Genomic DNA, 14,004 nt, shown 5'->3' with positions numbered 1-14,004 from the left:
TACCATCTCAAAGGACGGGAAATTGGATAAAAGATTTTTCTAAACCCTTGTATTAAGTTTTATGAGAACATAATCAGTTTCATCCCCGAAATGTTCACTCAAAAAGAAGTACTGCACTTGTGGATTTTAGTTTTTGGTGTTTTTTTCCATCACTTTTATTTGTGCCATTATCATTTCCCAAACCAAATCAGATCATAACTCCAGATTGTTCGAGCAACCTGCTATGCCTGTGTGTAAATATGCAGCTTCAGACTTGAGCTGCAATAGCTAAATGAGCACTGGCCAGATAGAAGGGGAATAGCATTATTACTACATTGTGGTTTCCATGTCATTCCTAGGCTTGCTTAGCAGGGGTATCCATTACAGCCAGCCTGCAGATTTATTGCATCCAGCCTGGAGCAGTACATACATCTTCCAGTGGGCAGTAGTTCTGAAATTTGTTCTTCCAAGTGTTTGCCAGTTCAGTCTGATTTACCTTCTCTTCTTTTTTTTTTAGCTTCCTCCTCATTTATCATCACAGACAGCTTGTATTGGACCGGGTTATTTAATTGGTTTGGCAGGATTTTCTGGGATCTTTTCTTTAATACAGTCATGAAAGCTGTTAGGCTGTCTTCTTTTTTTTTTTTTTTCTGGAAAATATTTTGATCCGAAGGCTAAAGCTTCATATCCCAGGCAGTGCCAAGCAGTAATGTGTCTAGGAACTTGTTGTCATTTAGCCACTGGGGTCCCCTGCAGCATGTGTTTCCCTCGAATGCCTGCCATGGATCCAAAACTTGAACTGAAGTGATTAATATCTTCGTGGTACACATGTAATGCTGCTTTTGTTTCTAATATAAACATTTTCCTGAAGCTCATCAAAAGTCAGTAATGCTTCAATACCTAGCACAGTCAGAATTTTAAAATGTAGGTAGACTTTGTGTGTGAGGATGGGGTGCTCCCTTTTTTAATGCACTAGGGAAGCCAAAGAGAATTTTGCTTATAGTGTCTGTTCCTTTAAATAGTCTGTCTTGTCTCTTCTTGGGCCTAAGAAATCTGCCTGAGAAATCAGCCTTCTGGAGGGACTGAGCCAAGGATCACTAAAAGTGATGGGCAGGTCTCTCTGCTTTGCACAGGTATTGTTAGACCAAGGTCAAGGCATAAATACATAGAAAAGACACATTAAACAAAAAAAGACAACATATTGAAGAATATATACATATTTTCACCTGGTACTTGAAATACCACTGTGGCAGGAGTTAACAAACATTCACTTTCTCTACTATTCAGAGAAATGATTTTACCTTCTGTGTCCACCTTCCTTTTGAGCAAAACCAAATGAAGCTGACGTCTCTTGTCACTGAATGCTTTCTGAAAGCTGGCTTGGCAAGGTTGTAAAATATAATTTAATTAAATTGTATTGGTGTTAATTAAGAGACAAAGCCCCAGAAGATGCATCACTAGGGTCTGGTCAAAATATAGTGGATGGTTTTTAATGAGATTGTGTGTACAGGTTTTACTTCCACCAGAAAATGATATTTGTCCTTTGGATTTTTCATACAGAGTGTTCTGTTAAGGCCACATCCAAAATGAAGTTATAATGGTGAAATATGAATGCAAATATTGACTTTTATTGTTTATATGTCTGTTCCAGGCAGAATATGAAATTGCTCCAGATGAAAAGCTGGGAGAGAAAGGAAAGGAAATCGTGATGAAATACCTCACCCCAGAGGTAAGGAGCAGCCAAAGTGGCATTACTGAAGGAATTCTGCAAGGCACACCTTTGCTAAACAAGGTTGTTACAGGCTTTGTAAGCCAGACTCCTAAAATTTATGGTGGCACTCTCCAGTGAATAAACCTGCAAGTCTTACACAGACAGAAAAAAAATTATAATGCAATCCAGAAATTGACTTCTAAGGATGAACTTGACTTACCAGAGGCTTAATTCATCTGTGAGTGAGGAGAGGGCTTCTCTGGTCTCTTCTCAGTGTGCAAAGCTATGTATTGGGGGTGTAATGCAAGAGACCTCAGCTGTTACCAACAGATGCCCCAATTATTTCCTATGCAGCTCAGAAGTGGTGGTGCCATTTCATATTCTGTTGTGCAGAAAGCACAGGCAAGAATGGCCTTTCATAACAGACACTGCATTTTGGTACACAAATCCCCACTCCTCCACCAGCACCGTTTTCCCCAGGGTGAGCAGGGACGCTCAGGACTGAGGGGACAGTGGGGTTTGGAGCTCAGAGGTGCTGTCACCCGTGCTTGTGTCCACCACGGTGGGTCCTGAGAGTTGCCTCTCGGGGCTGTGGGAAGGAGAGGAGCTCATGGGAGCCTCCGTGTCCACAGGGTGGCACTCCAAACAGAGACATGGATGTGCTCCTGGAATTTGGGACAGGCTGCTCTGGGACTAACCCTTTTGGGGGGGTTCCAATCATTTCCTGACCACATTTCACCTTTGCTACCGAAGTCACTGCCAGTAAGCAGTAAACATCCAACTTCAAACACAAGAGCAATCCTAGGATTTTTCCTAGGTTGCTTTCCTAAGAGTAATCAAAGACGTACAATTGCTGCTTCAACTGTTTTACAAGAGAAATACATTTGACCTTCAGGAGAATTAATCACATTTTTGGCAGATGTCTTTCTGGAGGGTTTAAATGGTACAATATGTTTTGGAGGTGCAGGGGCAGAGCAGACCACTCTTTTTCCAGTCAGTCATTTTCCTACAATAAACTTTGATGCATACTTTCAGTTATCTCAGGCTGCATTTTGGGATCTGGTTTCATTTACTGAGCCTGGCTTGTTTCATGTGCAGCCATTGAGCACTGCCAGTATGAGTTCCTGCTGCCCATTCATTAGGGGCATGAAGTTCCATTGCTTTTTAAATCCACCAAAATGACCTTTTGTCTTAAAATTCCTGTCAACAGAAGAACAAGCGACCAACACTGAGGGAGAATATTTCCCACTGCTCCAGTTCCCATCTGGAAATGCAAAAAGGCATTTTGCTGATAGCAGAGCTAGTAAAGTGAGGGAAGGATAGCATTGCTTCACTTCAACCAGTTTTGCTGCAGGTTTCCAAAAGCCCTTCACTGCTGTCCATTGGCTCTCCTGCCATCCATAGTGCAGCCAGAAGCACATGGAATAATTTAGTGAATGTGCAGTGAAGACCAAGCTGAAAACCACTGCTTCTTCATCAACAAAGAATGGTGGTGTTACAGGAAGGAAAAATACTGGGACTCCAGAGCTGGAGTTTCCATTCTCTGCTGTGCCTCATGCTTCTTATTTGACCTGTGTACCTGGTTTCTCAGAATGTAAAACTGGCACAGCATATTTACAGTCTGTCCTGAGACTTTTCTGGTATTTGCAAGTTAACTTAACAACTCTGAGCAGAAGGAAACTGGATGACCTCCAGTGGTCCCTTCCAAGATCACCCGTTTTGTGATCCTGTGAAACACAGAGATGCTCTCCTTCACTTGTAATCTAAACCTGACTCCCTGGTGCTGGTGGTTTAATGTCTGCATTGGTCTTGCTGCACTTTTTTTCCTTAATGAGGAGCTTCTGCTTCTTCCCAGAGGGATGTGGAAACCCTGTGTAGCAGAAAATACTTCCTAGAGGTGAGGCTGACTGTGCTGTAACAATGGGTCAAATACTGGATTTTCTAATAGGTGTCCCATACAACAAATACTTAAAAAAATAGAGCAAGGCCTGGATTGATTCGATTTCATTTCAGATACCTAACCAAACTAGTCAGATTAGGAGAGCAGATGGCCCTACTGTCCTTTCTTGTCAAGAAAGAGAAATAAGTATCTCCAAAGGACACAATAAAAGCCATCAGAAGTCAATGATTCAAAGCCAGGTTAGATGTCTGCAGTCCAAACGGATGAATCTGGACCCAAATGTCCTAATGGAACACCATCCTGGCCTGCAAAGAAACTTTCTTTTCATTGGAATCTGCATTTCTCCATTTAATTATCAGTCCCTTGAAAGGTACAAATTGCTGCTGATTCTGGAGTCTTCTGCTTTCAGCTGAAAGCTTCTTTTAAGTAGGTGTGTGTCTGTGATTCAAAGAACCTGATTGTCTTGATACAAAAATAGTGTGACATACAGCTTGACTGATAGAATAAAATTATAGGTTTAGTTCTTGGACAGATAATTCAGTCTTATAATGTGAGGAGTATTTTTCCCAGAGTGCAGGATCAGAAGCACAGTGAAAACAAAAAGTAGACTTTGTGCTCTTTAATATTTATAAATGATTTTTAGTTCTTGCTTAGGTTTTTAAAGGGCATACATATTTAACATACAGCGTGTCGGTATATCACCATTCCAAAGGGCGTTCATTTGCATAGGGAACATGCACTTTATTCAATAAAACATACACTTCTTGCACAGCAGAAAGGAAGAGAAGGCACTTTCCCAGATGAACAGACCTCACAGCAGGACTCCCAGCCCCGTGTGACTCACGCAGCCACTGCCTGTGAGACGGTGCCACCGTGCAGGTGCCGGGCTCCACGTGTGGGAGCAGCGAATTCCCGCTGGGAGAGCTCCTGTGAGAGCGCTCAGCATCCGCCCCGAGGCCACTAAACAAACCCAGCACTCGACAGGATGGTAGAGCAGGGAGGTGCTTTTGCAAGTGATCACAATTCAGGCTCTCCACAGCTTTGCCATCCTGAACTGCCCCTATGTGCTTGTTGGGGAATTGAAACCTTTGGCCTGGTGGACAAGCAGCTCAGGCTTCCACCGTCTCCCTGACCTACAGGCAACAGCAGTGACAAATACAGACAAACACCGGCACCTGGAGGGGAACATGAGTGGTTAAGGCCTCTCAAAGAAGGGATACCTAGGAACAGCCTCCCTAAGGATGTGATGGAATCCTCATCACTGGAGGTTTTCAAGATGCTGTTGGGCCCTAGATCATCTCATCTAGGCTCCCTTTCCCATGAAAGGCCGGACCAGATGGTCTTCAAAGGTCCCTTCCACACTGAGCTGTTCCAGGTTTCTGTGTACTCAGGTCCTAGGAAGACATTAGTATTCCCTCTCTCTTGCCTCAAGTTCACTGAAACAGCCACATCCAGCAGCCCATTCTGAACTGTTTGGTGGGAAGGAAATGTAAGGAGCACATGTGATCTTCACACTAAGAATGCCAAAATACGAGTGTTTTCATGGCTTCTGTAGCAGCTTCACTTGAGGGGTGAGCAGGAGGGCAAAAACCCACAGGAGAGGTGTCCTGTAGCTGAGGGAAACATTCTCTGAAGAATTATTCCTTCTCCCTGCACAGGAGTAGCACAATGGTTGTCACACCAGCCAGGTCCAGGTTTCTTAACTAGAATCTTGCTTCTTTAAAAAAGGCTTTAACAATTTCCATGAAAAAGGCAGTTAAAGCTGCCTGCTTGACTTCATAAGCCCCTAGGGCAGAAGTCCAACCCACAGGAAGTCTGAAATTTCTGAGGTTGTGAAATATGATGGTAAAAACTGCTAAAATGAATTGGTCACAAATATTTCTTCCCTGTTTTTTTCCTAATCTCAGCAGTCGAGTGGAAAAGGTTCAGTTTTAGGTCCAGTTCAGTCTGTAAATGGCTCCCTTGAACTGTTGAGTTAAATGGAACCCAACCTGGCTTCATTACCTGACTGCTTCTTGTACTGGAAGAGGAAAGAGATATATTTACCTTTGTACTGCTTTTCAATTGGAGTTTTACGTCTCCATGCAGCATTTTTGCCTTCCTGCCTGACAGCTGCCATGCCTTACTCTACTAAATCACTATCCCACTATTTGCTTTTTCACTGTAAATCACCTTGAGAGACGCTATATAAAACTAAATTGATTTGAAATGGCTCTTAAGACAGTCTCCATATGCCATTATAGTTTATATTTGGACTCAGCTGGGTACTAAAAATGTTACTGAACAGGATGTCTAATGTGTATTGTTATCCCCATTAAAATACTTCACAGAGTATGAAGAACGGCAACAGCATTAATTTTCTTATCTGAATTCCTGTCCAGTCTCCTTTCCTCCAGGAAATGCACAGAATAAAGGCCATGTTTGCACTCTCTTTGCTGCAAGAGGTTAGCTGGGCACAGCAGTAAACTCCTTACTCCAGTCTAAGGCTAGCAGTGGGGATTTTGGTAAACAAAACGATGTCTTTGTTTTTATGAACAATTATAGGATAAGGAAGGGAGGGAAAAATCCCTTGAAAGGGGCTCTGGCTGATCAGCAATGCCTGACCTTCCACTTGTCTACTGGCTAAAATGTGCCCTTCTCTCAAATCAGTTGTTTATGGAGAAGAAAACAGAAGTAAGATGGGTTAGATGGAATTAAAATGACACATGAGCCCTTCTGCTGGGGCAGGCCATGCAGCTGAGTCAGGCTCCTGCTCACGGACACCTCTTCCAGCTCTGTGCACCATCAAAGTAGTTTCCTTTTGGCCATTGCTTTGATCCTGAAAACAAGGATCTTGGCCTTTCTCCTTGAGACTTCTTCCCTCCTTCCTATTTTCACCACCAAAATAAATGCAAACTTCAGCACTTGTGCTTCTGAGTGAGTCATCTTTGCTGATCAGTGAAGCCCTTCCATCTCCCAGAAGGGAAGTTTCATCTATCACTTCTTGATGATTCTGGCTGAATCCTGCAGGTCACACCACACCAAGAATTGGATTCAAGTCCTGAGACCTCTTTCTCTAAGTGTTTAGTTTTACTACATGCCTCCTGGGGAACATGTTATAATTAGTTTTTGGGATGGCCAAAACAAAAGCTGAATGCCGCTCTATGGAAGCAGTAGAAGATAGAAACATTAAGCTTCTGTAAAGCAATCTGCAGAGTTTAATGCGAGACAGAGGCTCTGTGTTTTGAAAGGTGAGCCTTCAGGGACTGTTTTCTACATTGTTATCTTTCTCCTACAAATTCAGCTTGTATCACTTATATCCAGCAAGTCATCACTGTCCCACTGTAAGCTTATTATCTTGCTGATAAAAGGCCAACACAGTATCAGCCAGTTTTCGCTGGCTGCAGTGGATGGCCCCTTAAGACTTGGTACAAGACTTATCTCTACAGCTAATTTTCAGATTTTTCTAAACCATTTCATTAATGACCCAATTGAAGTAAGCAATGAATGAGGTGCTTGTCTGTCCACAGGGTATTACATGGACTCGGGATGGGCTAGAATTATTTACTTGCTCAAAGCCTTATTCACTGCGTCCTTTGGGTTCCTATTAGGAGACTTTTCAGGATGCTAAATGCTTAAGTAGAAATCCTGGCATCACTTGAGCCAGGAGAATTTTGCTATTTAATTAATTACCCTGGGACTTTGCCCTTTGCCTCAATGGATTTCTCATCTCCCCTTTCTATTGACTTCACTACTCTACGAGTACCATTTTAGCCAGACATGATAGCATTACTTAGGGCTCTGCTTTGCAGCTCGCTTAATCGATACATAATCCAGTCTCCAGAGAAATCAATGTATAACTCCTGTTGTTGTTGCAGAGACAGCACAATCAATATCTCTGCTGATCACTGTCTGAGTCCAGGAAAGTACCTTCTCAGTGGGCGTTCTGAAAAAGCTCATCTTTCCAAAGTTCAGTTCTGGGAAAATATCTGAGAGGCAGAACGGCAACCGTGTTACTCAAATTAATGCTTTCTAGTCAGAATTTATTTTGATAAGCATTTGTCTGTCACTGGGGCCGGGCCGTAATGTAGTGTGGTAGGGAAGCTGAAAAATCACAGTGTTGCCTTGATTAGGAGTCCCTTTGCTGTGGTCTCAGGCAAAAAGGCTTTTTTCTCACGGTTTGCTCGAGTCCTATTTCCTCATGCTTTACCCACTGTTTATAGTGCAAATGTTAGTTAACTAAACACTTACTGAGGGCTTCTGTCTCTTGCAGTGATGCCAGACTGCAGGAGAGTCTATGGAAACAACATGGAGCCTGCCCTGTCCTGATGCTGCTGTCCCACATTAGGTCCTTGGGTGGTCCTGTGTCCTGTCCTTTAGACTTAGGGAGGGCTGCATTTGCAATGCATTTGCTCACACTGGTAGAAGGTCTGGGCTGGAGTCATCCACTGGTTTTGTGCTAATCAGTGCTCTTGAAGCTCTGCTTGTCCTTCCCTGCTCTGGAGAGGTTACACTCCCCAGTGTACATGCCTCGTAACTGTTTGTCATTTGTGGTCAGGAAAAGCATTGGGATGCCGTGGTCATTGGGCAAAAGCCTTCTGGCTTCCCTGTGTTTGCTGGAATTACTCTGACTTGACCCTTTAGAAAATGGAAACTTGTTTCCACTAATGGATGTCAGCCACACATGTAAACCTGGCTTACATCTGTCTGTGAGGCAGGGCAGGCCCCCCAGCCTGCTCCAGCTCCTCCCGGAGAACAGCCAGGCCATTCGAGAGGACTCTGCAAACAAAGAGCAGATCTGCTCTGGGTTATCTGGCAACGGGAGGGCTGTACTTGCCTGCCCTTGGCTAATGAATATGCTAATTATAGTGTCCTCCTCTCTGTTTCAAGGGTCATCTTTTCCCTATCCTCTCTGCATGCCCCTCATGACTTACATTCGGTTTGTATGGATTATCCAGTGGCCAGGGAAGTTAATTCTAAAAAGCTTTCAGGTCCATTCAGCTTTCCCAGAAACAGCTTCTTCTGCCTGAAAATTTTGCCCACATGGGAAAAAAGGAATCAGCCTTTTCCAGCTGTCTGGAACACTGACTTGCAAAACTTCCAGAAATCTGCAGGAGATGGCTTTTGTGTGTTTGCACAGAATGACATTAAAATAGACCTCCGGTGAGTCCAGCCTCTTGCATTCCCAGCACTCAGCCTTGGAGGCATCTGGATTGGAGAGATGAGACGACTCTTTCTTCCCACTGGCTACGGGGAGCCCGGGGAGACTCTGAGTGTCTCAGCTTTTAGATGTTTAAAGATTGATGAGGTGAATTCCTTGCTAGGTGTAATGCAGAATACATTAAATTACCTTGCATGGCATATCCACACAGGCTTCTCTGCACAATTTCTCAATAGTTCAGGAGTCCTTTCAAGACCTGACCTCCACAGCCCTTCCATCCCCCCACTTGCTGCAACTCTGCTGATTGGTTCAGTTTTGGATTTCTGAAGCTAAAAGCATAATGGGTCAGCTAATGTCTCCCTGAGCTCAGGATTCCTTGTGCTAAACTCAGAAGCAGTAACAGGCAAACCTATGCTTAATCCCAACAAAGAAGAGAATGAAGAGGCACATGGTGATAATGGAAATTAATCATACCTTATTTCTCACCTGATTGCCTTGTAATAGGAAATTAGGATTCTGGAAAAACATCTGGAGACTTCAGCATCTGAGTAGCCTCACAAGAGTGGGCCAGGGCAAATTCAGATGAGATGCCTGAGGCTGACACCTTTGGCTGGGATGATGCAACTAGAAGAATCAGTAAACTGATAAAGTTAGATTGTGCTATTTTAACTTGGAACCAGGAATCACAGGATTACCGTAAGGAAGGTTTTAAATTTCACAGAAAAAAAAATATATTTCATTTCCTTGAAATATTGCTAGGTAAGTGTAAAAAGTGAGATTTATTTTAAAAGTCTTTTTTTTACAAATTGATTTAGAAATAAACAGCATATTTAAGTTATGGATATGTGACACTTCAAGCTATTCGTGTTTAATATTTTTTCCCAATAATGCAACAACACTTTAAAAAGTCACTTAACCTGCTTGCCAAGCCTCAGCTAGTATGCTAATTTATTATTTTTTAACCAAGTCAGACTCTGACCTGAGTCCAAAATCAAGCATACAGGAAGTTTATTATCTTGCACTGATGTTTGTCCAACTAGCCAAAGTGAGGAAGAGCGGAATATGCCACTGCAAACAGTGTGTCATTCCCTACAATAAATGTCTTCCCTTCCTGTTCTTTGCAGATGGCTGCTCCCATATGACTGCTAATGGATCGTGTGATCCAGGTGATATGGGAATGCCCTGTTTCCAGCAGTGCTAGCAGTGATTTTGTTTGCCTTCCTGGGTGTTTCCAGTCTTTTTGTGAGTGGGCCACTGGTTTCTGCCTGATGGTTGTTTAATTCGTTTCCTAATTCTTTCCAAGACCTTCCTGGACTCTCTTTTGGATTTTCATTTCTTCATTCAAGTGTTTCCTCAGGATTTTGACCTGCTAATGGAAAAAGATGAAGGCAAATTCCATAGAATCCCCCTGGAAAATGATGGCAAAGCAGCCATGGAGTGGAGCTCAGTGGGGATCAGGCTTCAGCTTGCAAGGGAAGGGTTACTCCTGTTTACAGCCTTGTGTCTCAGGAGTGAATTCAAGCAGGGATCTGTTTGTTTTCCTGCAAGAAAGCCATTCAGTAACGTTGAGGTTGTAAATGAATGTTTATATGTTTAGGAATTTTTATTTTTTTTTTATGGAACAAATGACATTTGGTTTACCAGAGGAAGCCAAGCTATGACTATTGCAACATAAGGTTGCTTGCTAATGTTTAGGCCATCCATCACTGCAGGAGAATGTTGAAAGGTAGGAAGGTCCTGATAAAAGGCTGGACACTGGATGTTATCCAAACCTATTAAGCACATGTGACAAGAGAAAAAAACTTCTTGAGAAGAGAAGCTTTCAGAATTGTCCTGTCATGTTTGCTGCTAGTAATAGTGGAAATACCATTCTTTTCCCAAAAAGCTTTATCAAACATCTGGCTGCTTGTAGCAATGCTCTGTAGCCATGGATCCCTTGGGTTGCTTACAAAAGTGGTTCTGTGACACTCCAAAGGATTTTGAGCAGCCTCACTGTGGGGTGGATAGAATATCCTGCTTGATATCCACCTTCTCTTCTACTCTGTTCCTTAAGCTGCCCCCCTCATCCTGCTGACAGGTACAGGTTGTTTAATCTCTTTTCATCCTTTAACATGGGTGCAAAATTCTTTTAAGGCAGAAAAAGAGCAACAACAAGTAAACCAAAACTTTCCCTTCCCCTGCTTTAAAGCGAGTTTATTTAAAACAATTTCAGCTGGCTGGTTTATGAGCACCCCTCCACCAATAAACCTATTGTCTGCAGAAAGGAGGAAAAATGTGTTTCTTTGGTGAAGAAACCTCTATGAGCATGCTTCTAAAGAATTATTTAAAAAGTATGGGTAGGAAAGGACTAGGGTTTGAAGATCCAGAAAAATACCCTGCCAACCACTTCTTGTGAGGCCAAATTTCTCACTAATTGAAGTCAAAAGCATATCTTTTGACCAGTTTAGATCCTTAAAATAAGCTGTACCAAAAACCCCATAGCTGGTTGGAATTGCGGCGAGTGTTTCTGTTTAATTGAAGAGTATAAAGTCTGCAGCTGATTCACTGGACTTGCAAAAGAAGATGATGAAGCAACTAAATTTTGTCTCATGGGACAATTTGTTATTTCAAAATTACTTTCTATGAGGCTTTGGCTGTTTAAGCTCTGGTCACCTATAGGAGCCAGGAAGAATTTTCTCCTTCTTGAGCCTAGGCAGCCTTTTCTCTTCCTTTGTTGCTCCAAAACTCATGTTGTGGTTATGCCCCCAAATTTCTCTGAATCAAGTAAGTCAACATTCCAAGGAAACCACACTTTGGACTGAAGAGCTTTATGTAGGAAAGACGTTGACTCACACCATGCGCATGGCAGTTGCTTGTTTGCCACAATTGGGAGCCGAAATGGAGTTTCTAGAAAGGAGTAGCTACAAAAATGTCTACTGACAAGAGGAAAAACAAGGTATAGCCAGATAGCAGGCCCTGTTGGTGACTAACAGGAGAGCCAAAAAATAATTCATATACTTCCTATGCACTTGTCAGAAAGGAAACCTCAGAGGCTGGTGTTTTTCCAAGGAAGGGCATAGTTCTGGACTACAGGTTGTATCCCAGCACCAAAGAGGAAGAATGCTGGAAACCCAGGGAGGAAACTTGTCCTTTTTCTGCTGCTGGGCTTGCTGAGGCAAGGAGTCCAGGGCAAGTGAGAGAGCCTGAAGCTACATTAGATCTACTGCAAGAACTGAGGTGGTAGCATGGCCCTTTGTTTAGCATTGGTACAACCCCTCCAGGCAAGAGCATGCCCAGCTGCTTGCTGAGGGCTCTGTTGTCTCCAGTCATTGTATTTTTCTGTGTGTCAACATGTGTTTTGATAGCTTAGTAGCGTATGAAGGAAAACAGATTTGTCATGACTCCAGCTCAGCTTGCAGCTACGAAACAAACCCCACAGCTGACAGGCGCTGCTGATTTGCTTCCCTCAGATAGCAGCGAGTGATCCTGCCCTCAGTAGTGAAAATGCCATTTGGTCAGGGAAGAGGATCAGGCTCAATATTTTCTCTGCCGTTGACCCTCTCTGTAATCTTGGATGAGGTATTTCATATCTTTGGCCCCTGCTCCCACTCCAGGGCTGATGAGATTGGTTTGCTTTGGAAGCTCTGGCTCTCATGACGTGTCTGTAGGGCCTGGCACTACGGGCCCCCATCCTTAGGTGTCATGTCTGCACACTGTTGCATTAGATAAATTGCTACTAATAACACGGGGCCTTCCATACTCCCCATCCACCTCACTGCCAATTCCTACATCTGTCATCTCAAAGCAAATATCCTGGAATTATGAAGCCTTTTGCTTCACTGGTTCGCCTCATACAGACCCAAATGACTGTGGCAGGGAAAATAAATAGTAAAAAAGAAAATGCAGAAGTTGATTAGTTAAAGCTGCTCCTGATGTAGAATTGGCTGTTTACTACACTTACAGCTAAAACTGAACAGATAAGATCAGACATAGGGAAAGGCAAAAGAATGTTCCAACATTTTTGTGCGTAGCACCAAAGGGCGTTAGGAGACTGCGTGTGCTGTGACGGTGCTGGGATCCTTTCCCTCACCAAGGGAATGCCCAACTTTGATTTCCCAAAATCAAAATACAGCCCAGACATTCCATCTCCTCATCCGCTGCTCTCCTCTGAATTTCATGATAGGACTCAGTGATCTTAAAGGTCTTTCCCAACCTCAAGGATTTTGGATTCTCCCTGTCAGTGCCTTCACACTTTCCGTCAGTCAGTCCCTGGCTGCATGGTTGGAACTTCCCCAGCTGTAGCTTGGACTGCTGGATAAAGCCAGAATTTCCAGGTTTTTGTGTATGAACTCTTCTCGTCCCATCATGCATCATCTCACACAAAAAGTTCATTTTAGCCTGTTTCTGTCATCGTTTTGAGGTCTCTACTAGTAGCAAATCTGTGTGGAGATTTTCAAACAGATTATATGTGGAACATTGCTGTCAACATCTGAAAATACACATATCATGAAGACAAATGCTTGGAAGCAGAGACAGCTCAAGAAAAGTTACAGCTTGAACTTTTGTCCATTGACTGAAACGTTTTTAATTGTTTTAAGCTAGTTTGTTGTGGAATGTTTTCATAACCTGAAACATAACATATGCTGCACGTTATTTATTTTACGCAAGTGACTTTTAAAATAACTCATTATGTTTCAGTATCAGCTGCATGCCTGAAACTTGCCAGGAAAGCAATTGTGTTTGTGACAGAAGTTTGCATGAGGTCTATTCAATCTAAAGAGTGTGGCATCTTTCTGGTTCATATAGTTTCTGTAGTGATGAACATGCTTTAAGGCACCCTGATGACTCACATTCACTGGCAGGAGCTGGTATGAAATGAAAGCCTGTACTTCTAGGTTTCTATTCTTTATTCACTAATTGCAAGCTACAATTAGACTGATTTGAGGAATCTGAGCATATCTTGCTTTTGTTTAGCTCAGTGAGACTTCTTTGATTTCAGTCACAGGTGATGATCAGATCTTCTGCAAAACACATCTCTTAACCTTCTGCTCACTGTTCTGTAAAATACTGTGAGATTGCCACCTAGCTCGTAAAGATTTAATCCTGCAATGAAGCTTTAATATTTTGAGGTCCTTAGGTGGAAGTCACTGTGTAAGGATGAAGAATTACCTCTGAACTATGGACCTGCTCTGTTTCTTGCAAAGTCAGTCTGGCCAAACTCAATGCTCTCCCTTTTTCTGGTCTGAAGTTCAGGGTTCTGCAATCCATGTCATTTATTTTTTTGGGACACAGTGA

The 14,004-nt window shown here is 42.8% G+C and overlaps 1 protein-coding gene across 2 annotated transcripts in view; it reads left to right on the top strand.

The window, feature by feature from the left end:
- Positions 1-14,004, top strand: part of GRK5 (G protein-coupled receptor kinase 5) — a 157,395-nt gene that overhangs the window by 104,754 nt on the left and 38,637 nt on the right. For both annotated transcript variants that reach the window (XM_048310974.1, XM_048310975.1), the window contains one exon: positions 1,631-1,708. In XM_048310974.1, the coding sequence (XP_048166931.1) occupies positions 1,631-1,708 (78 nt within the window). Of the gene's footprint in view, positions 1-1,630; positions 1,709-14,004 lie in introns of those variants that run through there.

The sequence above is a fragment of the Corvus hawaiiensis genome, chromosome 8 (assembly GCF_020740725.1).
Source record: "Corvus hawaiiensis isolate bCorHaw1 chromosome 8, bCorHaw1.pri.cur, whole genome shotgun sequence".
NCBI lineage: Eukaryota > Metazoa > Chordata > Aves > Passeriformes > Corvidae > Corvus > Corvus hawaiiensis.
This window is presented reverse-complemented; position numbering and strand designations above follow the sequence as displayed.